The sequence below is a fragment of the Penicillium hispanicum genome, assembly GCF_028827665.1.
Source record: "Penicillium hispanicum strain IBT 35686 chromosome Unknown utg000004l_segment0_segment0, whole genome shotgun sequence".
NCBI lineage: Eukaryota > Fungi > Ascomycota > Eurotiomycetes > Eurotiales > Aspergillaceae > Penicillium > Penicillium hispanicum.
The window spans coordinates 159327-174991 of record NW_026623196.1 but is presented as its reverse complement, the minus strand read 5'-3'; the positions used below and the strand labels follow the sequence as shown (position 1 = coordinate 174991).

General features: G+C 54.0%; 5 protein-coding genes across 5 annotated transcripts; 2 read left to right on the top strand and 3 right to left on the bottom strand.

The window, feature by feature from the left end:
* Window positions 1-437: 437 nt before the first annotated feature.
* On the bottom strand, window positions 438-2081 carry N7459_003845 (serine/threonine protein kinase SAT4; the record flags this gene model as incomplete). The annotated part of the gene is made up of 2 exons (XM_056943029.1): window positions 438-569; window positions 627-2081. The coding sequence occupies 2 exons, from the start codon at window positions 2079-2081 to the stop codon at window positions 438-440; spliced, it is 1587 nt and encodes a 528-aa protein (XP_056799912.1).
* Window positions 2082-6531: 4450 nt separating this feature from the next.
* N7459_003844 (TRAPP subunit BET5) lies at window positions 6532-7622 on the bottom strand (the record flags this gene model as incomplete). Its single annotated transcript, XM_056943028.1, has 5 exons — window positions 6532-6735; window positions 6949-7037; window positions 7104-7249; window positions 7315-7522; window positions 7586-7622. 5 exons carry the CDS (start codon window positions 7620-7622, stop codon window positions 6532-6534), a joined length of 684 nt encoding a protein of 227 aa, XP_056799911.1.
* A 345-nt stretch (window positions 7623-7967) lies between these two features.
* N7459_003843 (serine/threonine-protein kinase) lies at window positions 7968-10823 on the top strand (the record flags this gene model as incomplete). The annotated part of the gene is made up of 6 exons (XM_056943027.1): window positions 7968-8071; window positions 8172-8241; window positions 8302-8451; window positions 8566-9360; window positions 9413-9550; window positions 9603-10823. 6 exons carry the CDS (start codon window positions 7968-7970, stop codon window positions 10821-10823), a joined length of 2478 nt encoding a protein of 825 aa, XP_056799910.1.
* A 2682-nt stretch (window positions 10824-13505) lies between these two features.
* On the bottom strand, window positions 13506-14704 carry N7459_003842 (putative AT DNA binding protein; the record flags this gene model as incomplete). The annotated part of the gene is made up of 3 exons (XM_056943026.1): window positions 13506-14422; window positions 14499-14613; window positions 14663-14704. The coding sequence occupies 3 exons, from the start codon at window positions 14702-14704 to the stop codon at window positions 13506-13508; spliced, it is 1074 nt and encodes a 357-aa protein (XP_056799909.1).
* A 208-nt stretch (window positions 14705-14912) lies between these two features.
* Window positions 14913-15341, top strand: N7459_003841 (uncharacterized protein; the record flags this gene model as incomplete). Its single annotated transcript, XM_056943025.1, has 1 exon — window positions 14913-15341. One exon carries the CDS (start codon window positions 14913-14915, stop codon window positions 15339-15341), a length of 429 nt encoding a protein of 142 aa, XP_056799908.1.
* Window positions 15342-15665: the final 324 nt, after the last annotated feature.

Genomic DNA, 15665 nt, shown 5'->3' with positions numbered 1-15665 from the left:
ATTGGTATCTGTCCAACCCAGAATAAGCGAAGACCAGAGAGACCAGAGAAAAAAAAAGATGAGAAAAAGAGAGGGGGGAAATTCATGACTCTTCGTTGCATTCGACGTGGGAACATGACGGACCGGCACAGAATAGAGACAATAGCTAAGTGACGCAAATGAGCTGAACAAGGATATAACAATGCGCCGGGATGAAATGACTGATGAAGAGAAAATAGAGGCCTCGTTCTATTCAGAAGCATTCAAAGGACAGGTGCCTCCTTCTTTGAACGGGTCTAAGACTGGTAACCACCCTGGGACATGCCATATAGAGGGGGGAAAAGGTAGAACATCCATTGGAATCCCAGTCCCCCTACCAGAGAAAAAGAGCAGGGCAGTTCCCCCTCTTGCTGAATGTTTTTACTCCGGCAAATCAGCGCGGAGCTGAGTCCAGTTGATCAAAACCCTTCCTCACCAGCCTTGCACAGCTTGATCTGCCGCACCCACTCAGACTTGAGGACTTGAGAGGCATTGATACGGCGGGAAGGATTCGGGTCCAGGATGGAGTAGATCACGTTGCGGCAACGCGCCTGGGGGGAGTGATTAGTTGGAAGTCCTGGTCTGCAATCGAATCCAGTCCTGCTTACCCGATGCAGCGTCTCAATAGGCGCATAACCATCCTCATGTTTGCGGCCTTCCAGATAACGTTGGTAGAATTCGTCTTCGTCCTTGCGGGCGACGCGCCAAAGATGGCGGCCAGTTCGCATGGCCATGTAAATGACACCCACGGCCCACAGGTCCACGGCGCGGGGGTCGAATTCTTTTTCTGTGTATTCCTCCGGGGCAATATAGGGGGCGGACCCGCAGAGACCGGCGGTCATATGGGCTTCCTTTTCCCAGGCCATCCGGAAGCATTCGCCGTTTCCAAAGTCGGTGATCTTGAGCGCACCGTGGGTGGTCAACAGCAGATTTTCGGGTTTGAGGTCACGGTGGGCGACGCCCATCTCGTGCATGTATTCGACTCCGCGCATCAGCTGTTTGAAGAAGCAGTCGGCTTCAGCAACCTCGAGTTTACCGGCAGCGAGGACCAGAGTGTACAAGTCGCCACCGGCACAATACTCCATGACCTCACAGTAATCACCCTTGGCGTCCTGGAGTAAATCTAGGGTGTGAATGACATTTGGATGACGAAGGGACGAGGAGATGCAGAACTCCGACGTCAATCGCTTCTGATACTTTTTGGCGGTTTCTTGAGGACGGCGGCGGAACTCCTTGACGGCGTACAGCTGCTCGCATTTGGAGTCCTGAGGGTCGACCTTGTGGGAGATACGCACAATACCGAACGCCCCACGGCCGACGATCTCCTGGCATTTGCCGTATTTGTCCACCAGGGATGCAGTCGCGTTGGGCCCGCCCTTCTTATCAGCGGCCAGCTTATCGCGTTCGGTCTTGAACTGGTCGATCCAGGTCGACATGAGCGACAATTGTTGCTCGTCGACCTGATCATCTTTCTTCCGTCCACCACCCAACATATCACGAAGTAGATCGGTCAGTTTTTCCTGTCGTCTGGCGCTACGGAGGTGATGGGAGTGGTTGCCGAGACCTTCGGGGAGGACCTCGAAGCGCTTGTGCGGGGGAGCACCCTCTTTTTGTTCTTTGCCACTGGCTGGCTTCTTCTTCTCCTTGTTGTCGATGGGTTCGCTCTTGAGGGAGGCCTGCCGGGACGGGGTGCGAGAGGGAGGTCTGGAGTTGGCTCGAGACGAAGGCTTGGAGGTCGGCTTTTCTTTGCCGTTGGGCGGGTATATGCTCTCGAGGCTACTGTCGGATAGATCGCGGGGCACATCATTCTCCTTATACCCAACTGGGCTCGGTTTCCCCGTGCTGGAGAACATGCGCGAAAGACGTGCTGCCATGTTGGCTTTCTGAGGTTTCGGGGCGGGGGAGGCTGGAGGGGGGAGCACGTCCCCGTTCCCCACGGACAGATTCATGCCCGCTAGGGCTCGTGTTACCGAAGGATCTCCATCCCGAGGGTCATGCGAATATTGGGAGGCTGCGGCTGAGGAGACTGCGGACGGAGCAGGTGAGGCAGAAGGCGGAGTCATGTGCGGTGGATTTGACGCGAGAGAGAGGCGAGGGGGGAGGGGAGAGAGAGAATCACGTCGTCCCCGGAAGAGAGAGGACGAGCGTAGCTCGCACGAAGCTTCAGAAGCTGCGCAACTGCAACCGAGACGCTCTGATTGTGTTGGATGTGTGGGAAGAGAAGAGGAAAAGACGCTGGCGGCGAAAAAAACCGGCGGTGGATTGCCTGGTGTTGTGGCCTCAGGCAGCAACGGGCAAAGTGACGACAGCGATTCGCGGTGCAGTGCAGCGATCGGAACGCACGCTTGATGTCAGATGCGGAAAATAACTTAGGCGCAATAAAAAAAATTTGACCAGCAACACGCAGAGCTGGAGGCGCTGAAGGCGACAGGCCCTTCCCCTTGGGGTAGGTCGAAATAATATAAATACTGCACACGAGAGAAAAAGAGGAAGAGGGAAGTGGCAGGATGAAATTGGCGATTGGGGAGAACCAGGGTGAAATATGAAATACCACGGGGAAACGGTTACTGCCGTGTAATGGCAAAGTATGGAAGTACGGAGTACGGGGGGGAAGTGGGCGAGTGGGAATCACCAATCAGTTTCGGGGCGCCCTTTCGGCCCTTCCACCTGAGGCTTTTTTTTCTCTCTTTCCACATTGTATTATTAAGGCTGATGGCAGCCGGAAGGGAAAAAAAAAAAAAAAAAAAAAAAAAAAAACCTGTGGGCGTCGGCTGTATTTACCGCGGGTACTGACACTGGTTGCTTTCTCTTGTATACACACGAAGGACTTGGCGTATTTAATAATCATGAGTAATTATTCATATTGGAGAGATTTGCGAGATCACTCGAAACCGATGGAACTCGAGGGAGAACATATTCAAGCGTCGTCGAGGGCAACTCATTTCATGCAACGAGGTTTCGCTCGAGGCATTCATTATTGTTACCGCACAGAGTACCACACAGGGTATGGGTGGAACATTCCTTGTGTCCCATGGACCACAGTGGCGCATGCTCTCCCTTAGTGATGTGAGTGAAGACGAGGACGAGGGGAGAAAAGGGAAAAGAAAGCAGAGCAGTAGAGGCCAACCTCGGTCCGGTGGCACCACGATCTGTGTATGCGTATTCCGATTTCACGCTTGCACGGTGGTGAGAGATTTAACGTGTAGTAATCGGGGCCTTACGGCCGCATCGGAAGATCCCTGGAACCGGATGCTGGGTCTTCCCTCTTCCGCATTCGCAGCTAAGAAAGATCAAGCAATTCGAAATTATGGATCTTCCCCCGATGACGTTCCCCTACGTGTACGCCCTCCCATCCTGTCCATCCGGTGTGAACAGCTCGCAGGTCGGGTGTAGACACAACGGTCCGGTATTTCCCTCGATGCGCTCTCACTGACGTCGATGTGGAATGAAATCAATCAGAAGCTTTGATACGATCCCATCCACATCCGCCACGTTGGACTCGCGCTGAGGCTGTGCACCTCGTCTGCACCTCTGCACGGTCGTGATTCGACCCCGGCCCCGCATCAGCAACGAGAGCCGATGCACTGGGTGCGTCGTGTGGCGCCGACAACCTTACACTTACTACTATAGTCATGTACGACTCCTGTACGGACTCCATCGCCTCTGCTCCGTGGAGGGGCTGCCGATGAGCGACCTCATTGTTCCCCGACTTGAACGCGATTCTTCTCTTCAGCCGGGGATTGGGGGAATCGGGCTGATGCCCCTCCTCCTCTTTCTCCTCTTTCTCCTCCTTCTCCCCACGGGACAAAGCACTTTTCGTGGCTTTCGTTCGCCCTCCACTGCTCCCTCCCCCACCATGCTTTCTTCCAAGAGGAATGTGAAAGCATAGCCCGATTACTCTGTAGAGAAGAAAGTGGAGCGGGGAGCATCCGTGAAATGGGACGAAACCATGAAACCAGTGCACTAGACGAGGGCCATCCAGATTACCCCTGGCTCCCATTCCATGGTTTGCATTTGACCCCCCGAGGTGTTCTGCTCTCTGGACTACAATACTTGAAACCGTGACGGCGGGAGGCCAGGAGAAATGTTCGAGTAGCCATCAACCAATTCAACCTGTCCACCGAGACTCTCCACGTCACCAGTATCTGACCCGTTTCAATCGCCAGAGGCACACCCACGTCCGCCCCCGTCACAGACTCATATCGCACTGCTGGACGATCGCTGCGACGTAACCGGGGGGTCAATCCATGCACATCTCCCCATCGGGCCGCTCACAGCAAAAGGGCCCGCGTGGGGTCCCGTCCTGTGCGATGGAGTCATCCATCAACCGAGTGGAAGCTAGCCTTAGCTTAGCTTTGTCTCTACCGGCTGCTCTAGCGTCATCCGTGCTGAATGACGGCACCGAGGGGCAGCAGGGAGGTCCGGTCATGTTGGCTCGAAGGGAGCACAGAGGCTGGAAAGGAACGAGATCCCATAGGAGCCATGAATAGAGCGATGCGTAGAGAATTAGAGCCGACCAGGGCAGCACAAGCCCTCGTCGAGCTTGCTCGCCATCTCTATTACTGCTCCGGTTGTGGTTGTCGGGTTCAACCACGGGTTAAATAGTCGAATTTCATGCCCCTTGAGAACAAGCTCGTCCTTCGCGGTGGTGGTGCTTACCCCGGATTGGATCTGTCTGGGGGAGATACAGTAGATGTGGGAGATGGCTTCTGTTCTTTTCTTTTCTCTTCTCTTCACGATAGTATAGGCGGTGGCGATCATTACGATGGCCTACCTTTCTCGTACACTTCTCTCTAAAAAGAACCCCCAGCCTCGGACACATACGCAATAGGTGAACCAGAGAGATCGAATGGACAACATCAAAAGGGTAAAGGCTCCGCTTAGTCCGCGGCAGCTGCAAACGCGAGACGACTACTGCTCCTCTACTTACTCCATGTCGGGCATACTTTCACATCCACTACGAGGCATTTTCTCCCTGCCAATCACGCCGCGTCTGCAGGAGGGGCTCGTCCTCGATTCTTGCGTCTCCCCCAATCGGTCAACTGTCGGGTGGGATGTGGCTTTTACTCATTTTCTCATTTTCTACTCGGACACCCTCCTTTCCCATTCCGGACCTTTGTTCCATCCTGTAGCCAAAAGGGAGCAAAAGGGGACATTCTGCATTCCCTGCCCGACGTTCACCAGCGAAGCCAGTCATATCCAATTGCTAAGCTGTGTCCGTCAATGTACTCACTGTACACACACGACGGCCCCTCCGCAACCCCGCCGAATCAACAAGCGCGGTTGACATCGCCGGAAGATCACCGTCAAGCTTCCACTGGGCCGACTGCACTTCCGATTTGCAATGCGCTTGACCGCCAGTTCGCCAGTTGTCATGAGGGCGGGGTTGATACCTCCAACCCCGGAGGTTGCATCGCACTCCCCTCCGTCTCTCAGTAAGGCAAATCGAATGAGAAGAGAACATTCACCCCTCCCTCATGAATCCACCGTATGAGATACCAGCGCTAGCTCGGCCTGACAACCGACCGTCAGTAAAACCAAAACAGCCAGGATGGCCCCCCTGCAGGTCGGGCTTTTCCGAGGAGCATGATGGACGGAGTAAAGGGAGAGAGTGTGTGTGCACAAGATTGTACGATGGAGGGCCAAGCTCGAGATAAGCTGTAGCCGTCCTGTAGCCTTGCAGTTGAGCTGAGCTTCGACGTGCATGAGCTCGGACCTGTCTGCCGCGTCTACAATTACCACGCTGGTACAATTCACCCGGGATCCCAGATTGGTGCTTGGATAGGCCGAGGGCAGGGCGCATGTCCATCACCAAGTACATACAGGTTAGGTTTCGACGACGCACGTCGCATGCGAGTAAATTGTCATCTACATATCCCGCCCTAATGCAAACACCGAGGTGAAAAAAAAAAAAGCCCTCTTGAGGGTCCAGAATTTGTTGGGTCATAACTATGTACATATGTACATACAGTGTTACTGCGGAGTGATGGGCATGGGCCATCAGACGTCGGATGCATTCACACCGAATTTCGGGGTGCGCCAGTCTTCGGGGTCAACCCGGTCCATGTGCCCAAGCAGAGGGATTTGATAGCTGTGTGCCGCGCAGGAGCCATGCCGGACCGGATTGAAAGGATCCTGCTTTTATCGCTTCTTGGCAGCAGAGCTCCCGCCAGAGGGAGATCGGCCATTGGATCGTGGCCGGAGAGGCTGCGGCCTTTATGTACATATATACTGGGCGCTGCTACATGCATACTGGCCGGGGTAATTTGCTTTTTATAGGGCGCCGACAGCTGCGAGGGCTGGAACATGACCCAAAAACGGGAGACTGCTGGAAATTCTATTTTAATGACAGGAATTGCCATCGCCGGCCAGGATCGTGTCAAGGGCATCCGTCTTGGCCCCCGAGTTATCCCGCTTGCGCCATTGCCATTATTCTTTGCTAGCGGTCGCTCCGTGTCCTTCCTGGTCGACAGAATAGAGGCTTGAGATGCCCGTGGCCGCCGGGGTTGCTGACTATCGCTTATCAAGGAGAAGCGCGCCCACGCCACGTGGTGCACCGGGCCTATTGATGGGCAGCCATACCTGGAAAAGTCGGTATGAGGGACTTGCTGGCTCGAGGGTGTGCCGCGCGTGCAGGTACCCATGGCGCGCCACATTCTGTCGCCGGGGGTCGTCTTTGCGGTGTGTGTTGTTCGTCGGTGTCTCGATTGTCCGCATCTGAGAACCCGAAAGTCCGATTCGTGGGCAACCAAGCAATTTACGATAGAGCCCCTTGGTGCAGGCTACATACTTAGATATGACCGGTGTAGCAGCTCGGAAATGCGTAGACTGGGTCGCAGGCGATCATGAAAGGACCCGAGTCTGCTAGCAAATCAGAAAACAAGTCAACAAAACAGGGGTAACACAGAGTAGAAAGAAAATCAAACATACCACAAACTGTTCCAACGATTCTTCGAAGAGCTCGTTGTTCACACCTACACCGCCAGGGTGCTCGACCGGAGAAAGAGGATTCTTCACCACTATATGAATGACAGCAGAGTCAGCTGGAGACGCTCTGACAAGTTCTCAAATGGATGTGGACATACCATATTCCACAAACAGGTTGATATAAATTTGCTGCAACGCGATCCGCATGCTGGGACTCTTGAGGTCCGTCAGCATCACGAATTTGATGTTGGTCGGCGTCTCATAGTAGTGAAGCTTGTATTGGCTTGTGGTATAGGAAACGAAGCTGAACGCAATTGCATCTTGTTAGTGCTCAGTTCCGACTTTCCTGGCTTCGGGGAAGTGTCTTACTTGTCCTCATCACCGCCCAGCTTGCGCACCATGTTCCGCAGCGAAAAAACAGTTCCAAAGACCAGCTTCGCATCGTCGTCCCCAGCCCGCACGGTCTGTCCGAGTCCTGCTGGCCCAGATCCAGGGGCCGCGGCCTCCGCGGAGCGCGAGGACTTCCCCACGATCGAGGCCGGGCGAGGAAGCCAGCGGCGCTTGTAGATGCATTCCGCTTGACAACCACGTCAGCCAAGGCCGTTCAAATCAGTCAAATATGTCAAGGAGAGACACCTACCGTGGCGGTCGAAGATGTAGAAGGAGTGGACGACCATGGTGGACAGGATGAACCGGAATGCTGTCAAGTTGGGGAGATTTGTTGATGTTCAGGGGAGGCGCTGCGACGGGCGGTGAAGCGTGAGACCAGTATCGATAACAAACACCACTCGGTATCGATAAAGGAAAAAGCGTTGCCTGGAAGGAAACCCCGAGTCGAACGCAGATGGTCTCAGGTCTCCACGGGTCGGCGTTTTCCTTGATCTTCCTTGCAGGAGAAGCTTTCTCGTAAGGCTGACAGGCTGCATCACACGTTATCTCTGCCCCCGCCCGCCCTCACTCCCTCCCCTCTTCTACCCCACATCTCTGCCTCCAGAGCGTCTCATTCCCTTCCACCCACCTCAATGGACGACCATGTCGAGACTACTCGGCCCGATCTCTCTGCAGAGCACACGGTCGAATCGGCAGAAGACGTGACGGGCCTGCCACCGCACCCAATGAGAGTCGGGTAAGTTGCGCTGGGCAAATGGCCAACGAGATCACCTCGAAATTCATTGCCATACACCCGATCTCAGAGAATAACTGACAATATGATGGGCTCGGATTAGCTCCTCTGCATCCTTTGACAGCCCTCAGAGACACCGGCAGCGGAACCCACGAGCAAGGCGTCAAGTGAAGGTGGAGTTTGGCTATCGCTGATCAACAGATTCGCAGGACTGATTATGCTGCGGATATTAGGAGACGCTGGATGCCCGCTCGGAGTACACCACAAGTCAAGATGACGGCACGGCCGAACACCGAATCAATCAGTATGTAATCCGACAAGAAATCGGACGAGGATCGTTCGGAGCGGTGCATCTGGCGGCCGACCAGTTTGGAAATGAATATGTACGAGGCATCTCCCCAAGGGCTTGAGCTGGAATGGTCAATACGAAAGTCAAAAAAAAAAAAAAAAAAAAAAAACTAAACACTGACTTTGAGGATGATAAATGCAAATGCCAGGCCGTCAAGGAGTTCTCCAAAGCTCGGTTAAGGAAACGTCAACAATCGCATCTCCTGCGACGACCGCGAGGTCCCCGGCAGCCCAGTAGCGGGTTCAATTCGCCAATGCACCGGCACCCGACGGAAGACGACAATCAGAATGCGAAGAATTCGCTCTATTTAATCAAGGAGGAAATTGCCATCATGAAGAAGCTAAATCACAACAACCTTGTATCGCTCATCGAGGTGCTGGATGACCCGAACGAGGATTCACTCTATATGGTCATGGAGATGTGCAAGAAGGGGGTGGTCATGAAGGTTGGACTAGAAGAGCGGTCTGATCCCTATGATGACGAGCATTGTCGCTGTTGGTTCCGCGATCTGATTCTAGGGATTGAGTATCTGCATGAACAAGGCATTGTCCACCGAGACATCAAGCCTGACAACTGTCTTGTGACGAGCGACGATGTGCTGAAAGTGGTCGATTTTGGTGTCTCCGAGATGTTTGAGAAGCATTCGAGCATGTTCACGGCCAAATCAGCCGGATCTCCTGCGTTTCTCCCGCCGGAGCTCTGCGTCGTGAAACACGGTGATGTCTCGGGCAAGGCAGCAGACATCTGGTCCATGGGTGTCACTTTGTACTGTCTTCGATATGGTAAGCTGCCGTTTGAAAAGCAGAGCATCTTCGAACTGTACGATAGCATCAGGGCCGATGAGGTGGTGTGTGAGGACGAGCAGGATGAGAATTTCAAGGATTTGATCGGTCGTGTTCTGGAAAAGGATCCAGCGAAGCGGATCAAGATGCGCGATCTCCGAGTGAGTGGGAGTCCTGGCTAGCTGATTTTGCGGGGTACTTATTGCATTTCAGGAACATCCTTGGGTGACCGCAAATGGTGCTGATCCTCTGCTGTCCTGGGAAGAGAACACCGCACAGATGGTTGAACCACCAACCGAAGAGGAAATGAACCACGCTATCACCAAGAACATGGGCTCCTTGATGACTGTGGTAGGTACATTCTCGGCGGCCGTGTTGATCGAGTGCTGATCTAGCATTGTAGATGAAAGCCGTCAAGAACTTCAAGCGGCTGGCCAATCCATCTAAAGCATCAGCACCTATGCAGAGCATTCTCGGCGGGGAATACGAAACGCATTTTGTCGAGCCACCCATGGAAATGGACGCTGATGAGGATTTCCCCACCATTGGACTCGACCCAAATGCACCCAGTGGCCCCGGCTTAGGAGCCGGTATCCGGAAGGCTTTGGGACGGCATCCGTTGAGATCTCATGACCGGCGAGACAACACGGGGGCAAGTACTTCGACGAGCTTTTCGTCCCGTCCAGAGCACAGCCCTGCTGGTAGTCAACTGCCGAGTGGCGTTTACGATCCCGAAAGGAAGGATTCGGGGTCAATACGCAGCGGTAGGTCAGCGGGGAAGGCCGATGTTGCTGGGCACCATTCTCAGTCGGTATCGCCTCATCTTCCCATATCACGAGCTAGTTCAGCGACCACTAAGCGTAGCCTTGAAGGCACCAGAGGCCATGCGCGCGACCCCTTGGAGGAGGAATATCCTTACCTGTTCATCGGCCCATCGACGTACACCGGCAGTGCGCCACAGAATTCGAGTGACTCTGACATTGAGACTGACCCGACCCCAATCTTTGCAGAGCCGGAGAGCGCAGAGGACAGTTTGGGCATGGGCGAGTCAGACGAGGCCATGCAAATTGTTAGCGAGTCTCCCGGAGCTGCTGAGTTCGATATTTACGAGACGGCTTACCGCCAGGAACTTGAGCGGATCAACACCAACCGCACCTTCCCAGGCGCAGGCGCTGGTGCTGGTGCTGGTGCTGGTGCTGGTCCAAAGGTGTTCCTGACAAGGCGGGTTGAAGGGAAGCACGAGGTGATGAACTTTGTCAAAGACAAGGCCCTGGATCTGCAGCTCGGGACGAAGAGAGCGCTTGGTCCTGCGGCGGCCAAACGACCGTCTGCCTTCGGTGCAGCTGTCAGTATGCTGCGGAGCCAAATGGATCACAAAAAGGATGCGACCCCAGAAGGCCAGGAGGCCGAGCAACAGCAGGAACCTGCAGATGTTCAACGGAAAGAACGACAAGCGTCGCACCCACCATCATCGTCACTTTCATCACGATCTATTCCTGGTCCAGAGGCATCGTCTCTGGAAGCGACCGGTGTGTCAGCCACGGATCCTCGCGTGGGACAAGGCGACTCTGAGACAAAGCTGCGCCGTCTCCTTGACCGTGTGCAGGACAAATCCCGAGAATGATTCTGGCGGTCACTGATTCCTTCGCCTTGATATCCATTATACCATTCAAGGCCGATGGAAGAAGGGAGACAAGGAGGCATGGGATGGGAACCGACCTAGTTCCCTGCCGTGAAATGACCCTTATCACTGAGACAGTCATCTTCTTTCCTATTATATGTTATGCTGTCCGCCCCATCTTCTCTTCAGCATCATACATGCCCCCTCCTTTCTCCTTCGATGTTCCCTGTCTTGTGGCTTTGCCTACAAGTAGACTGCTGCATCTGCATATCCAGCCCTCCGCCGATCTCTTTCAACCCCCCCCCCCCCCCCCCCCAGCTCCCAGCTGGGCTTTCTGTCGAGGAATTCTATTTTTTTTTGTTCTGTATTTATCGAGCCAGTTCATAATCAAGTATTTCTTTCCTATTTCAGTGCACATTCTCACGCCATCCGAAATATCTCGTCTTTGCCATGCTGGCGAGCTCGCAAGCGTGAAATGCATGGATTTACCGTACCCTGCATGCATCAGCGGAACGGCCGAATCGAACGTATTATGCTTAGGTCGCTTAACGCACACAAGCTATACTCGATGATACTGATACTGTAATTTCCGGTGGTTTTTGGGCAGAAGGTTATGCCTACTGTCGTCTACTTACGCAATCCCGTAGCCTATCATAGTCGCCGAAAGTATGAATCTCCTCGCGATGAAGAACCTCCCAACCCCCCTTACGAGCTGCAATTTGGCAAAAAGGCAACCCTCTCCTTCCTTGCAGCCACAGGCAGTGAAGCGTACGCTGTACGCTATTAGCTGAGTGCACTGGGAAGGAGGGGAGGGAAAAGGGGCCGGAAGGGCAGATACATACATCTAGTTATGTACACTGGGCGCCTGTTTGCTGCCTGACCAATCAGGCATCAATGTCAAAAACAGACATAGAGCTGCTCAAACAGGAAATAATGAAGCCGTCCAACCCTCGTAAATCCACCGATCCCACTGAGCGTACCTACTATCCTCCACACATCCTGCTGGTCACGTACAAAATCAAGTTGAGAACGTATTGGCCAGACCGTCGCTGGCTGTCAGAGAAGATAACCAGTTCTTCATACCCCCCCTTGAGGCCGCTACCATCGGTGAAAAACAGGCTCGTCGAGGCTAGACCCAGTCAGACCCCGGAGGGCTAACTGTCTTGGACAGCCTGAAAAATTTTTCAAAGAGGATATCCGGAACCAGCGCTGTAGGAGAGCTTACAAGAATAGGCCCTGTGCGTGTAGGAACAGGACCGGAGGTTCAGCAGCACGGGCTTCCACCTCGTCCGCAACAGTTCCACAGGCTGAACTTCAAAGCTTCTTCCTCCCAGGTGGGTGCCAGTGTGCAGGCCTGTTCGGATGGTGCGCACTCATCAGCGGTATGTAAGGGCCACGCGAAGGGCAGGGGCCCATGGGTACCAACTAACGAACGTCGGTGATCCTCCCCTTGGGCATGTCGACCTGTCATTTGCAGGTGCGTGTACCAGTACGTGGGACAGCGGTTACTGGCTCGGCGCAGTGATTTACATAGTCCCTCTCCTTGCTTCTGTAGTGAGACGGTACCAGTCGAACTCCATTGCTTGGTTACAAGAAATTGAACTTGAAATCGGTCAATATCCTTGAAGCGAGCGCTCGAAAAGAGATATGGAAGAAAATAGCAAATATGCGCTGTACATTAGATATCCGTCCATAATCTTACATGCATCACAAGCAGCAAAGAGGCGACGAGAAGAGACAGAACATATCGGAAGAAGAAAAAAGACAAACAGGAAAGTCCTGATAGGCATCGAAGCTGCAAAGAGCAACAAGCTGCTAAGATGATCGTAGAAGTGATCGTGGACTCCACAGGTATGGGTCATGAGAAGGGTAACAACAAGCACGCCGAAACTGGTGATCAGCGGCGAGAGAATCGAGGGATTAGATAATACACAGATGGCACGGCAGATCTGATCGATCAGAGCGAGAATGCAAAAGAACCCACAGAATCAAGAATAGCCAGACCGGTCATAAAGTCAAAAGAAGAAGATCCAAGATACGGAATGGCGCGAATAGTCCGCCGTCGCCATGCAAAACATCGTTAGTTGGAGGTTGCATGTCACATCACACTAGACTGGGCTGGGCGAAGAAGCAGAAGATGTCAAAGAAGAAGAAAGCAAGTACATGAATTAAGCTCCAGGCGGAGCACAGATCGCAATAATGGGGCAGATGCAAAGGGCTGGGGAGGCTGCATCACTTGGCGTAACATCTTAGTCTTGGTCGTAGAGAGAGCGAACGAGCGGGTTGGGCTGTACGAATAAGAGCCGTATCTTCATCGCAGCATGATCATGGACACATCAGGGGCAGTGCAGTCGCAGGAGGGGAAATCAAACCGCAGGAGTTGGTGTTTCTCAAAGGGAGTGTCGAGAGGAGTTGAAGGAGTCGGGATCGCTGAAGAGAGCAGAGCAAGAAAAGAGACGCAGACATAGACGCTAACGCAAACAAACAATAAACACATCACGAACGCTGTCTATTGTTCATCATTGGCATCATTGAATTCATGGCTGGGCAGGGAGACAGGCTTGTTTCGTTTCAAAAGGGAGGCGGAAGGAACAAAGCAACGCGGGGCATGGTGTGAACGACTGCGTCGAGATTCGATAGCGCTATTGACGGATCGGGGATGAGATTCTGGTGGCGGGTCCAGGATTATCGGGCAGGTCTGTCGCCGGGCGTCGTACTTGATCGGCCTTCTGAATATGGTCCTGGTGGAGGCTCAATCCGACTGGTGACTGAGTCCCGACGACCACTATCGGGGGAGAATCGATCTGGCGGAATCGTGCCGTAGGAGCCACGCTCACTGCTATTGAGACGAGGGAACGAGTCAGGAGGGCCAAGGTTGAGCGTATGGGGCGAAGGCAACGGGTGGTTCATCTCTGCGGGCCGGGGCAGCTCGCGCAGATTCGAGCTCATACTGCGCGTAGGCATCTCACGGCGCTCGTCCGAGCCTGGAAACCCCGGCGCAGGGGCAATTGGCCGGCTAGCGGGGGCGTCGTAGTGTATTGGGCCCGGACTAGGCCCCTGGGCGGGCTGAGGTGCGCCGGCCGGTGGATATGGAGCCATTGGCAGGTTGCCCATGGGACTGGTAGGTGACGGGGGGATCTTAAGTCTGCCAGACCCCATTCTCCGCGGCGGCGGATAGGTTTCGCCTCGCGCTTGAGCGGCCGCTCGGCGCCGTTCAGTCTCTGCTTTACTTGGGCGACCTCGTTTCCGCGGGGGCTCGTTAGCGCCAGCGGCCATGCTGTCCTGCCTCGGGGAGAGTTGCGCCGATGCGCCGCTTTCACTGCTATACGAAGCAGTGCTGGCCGGCGGTCTCGGTTGAATGGCTCGCGGGGCAATAGGCTTGTCGGCAGGATACAGCGGTCGCTTGCGCAGCGTTGGATCGATGGGCGCGGGCGTCCCTGGCATCTCGGGGCGAGCAATCAGAGCTGCAGTCGCCGCAGTGGGAGCTGTTGCCGGAGCAGCAGCGGGAGCAACGGTGGGAGCCGGAGCTGGCGGGGCAGACGGATGCGCAGGCTGATGTTGCATGTGAAAAAAGGCCAATTTGCACGCGTTTAACGAGCGACCTACACGTTGTACATTTGGCGTTAGTGGGATCTTAGAGCTGGCGTGTGGAATTGCAGCCTCTCGACAGAGCATTACCTGGAGGCAGAGGAATATCCCCCCAATTGGGGATGATACGGAAGTCATTGACCATGCGGACGAGATAGCTCGACGGAATCCCAGCTTTCTTGAGGATCTCGCTGAGCAGGAAGTACTGGCGCCTGGTCAATATCGTGGCACGTCAGGGATTCATTCGAGCCTACCTTCTCCTCCTCGGTCCATGGCCTATCGGGTGGATTCGACATATCCAAGAGACCATGGAAGCGGACAAAGGTCTTTGTCTCTCTGAAAGAGATCAATGCCACGGACTCCAGAAAAGAAGAAACAGACAGCACTCAGAAATATTAACAACGATAGCCTCCCAGACAGAATCAATCGAAGCGAATGGCAGCGGGTCTCAGCAAGTGCTCACACACACACACACACACACACACACACACACCAACGACAACAATGGCAATGACAACGACAGAAAGCACGGGCACGACACGATGGAACTTAGGGCCTGAAGAGAAGAAAACGCGCAGACGGTCCTTAAGTGGCCATCCTCCCACGAGGGGGATCAAGAAACGAAACAGTGAGATCAAAGGAGTGACTGCGATTGAAGGCTTTACAGCCAGTGGAATTGGGGGAGACCGCACAACGCGCTCCATCAATTCCCGGCTGGAAGGGATTGGCCAAACGGACTTGAACAGCCGGGATCGCGCAGGAGCCAGCGCGCGTTGGACCGGAGGGAAAGCTGCAGGGACTATGACTGTTTTGGGGAAGAGGGGGGGGGGGGGAAGGGGAAAGGGGAAGGTGGAGGTGAAGGGAAAGGTGGTGGAGGAGGAGGAGGAGGAGGAGGAGGAGATAGGACAAAAAGGATGGACTCCGAATGGTTGACTTGAACAAGAATAATGATTGACGGGTTCGGATGTCTTTTTTTCTTTTTTGGCGAGGGGCTCGGAGAAGGGAAGTTTCATCTCTTCCAGAAGAATTCGACGAAACAAAATTACCACTAAGAGTCCCTAGGCAAAATGGGCCGGAGGGGCGTTATGGGGGGATTTTCCTTGTGTTCTTCTTTTCCCTTTTCTTTTTTTTTCTTTTTTTTTTTTTGACTTGGTATTTTCTTGAATAGTCCCAAGCCTTGGGCAAAAGTACGATCGAGGGGCTACAGGAAGATTCTGTGTCGGTGGGGGGTTTTTTGGTTTCTTTTTTCTCATCTTC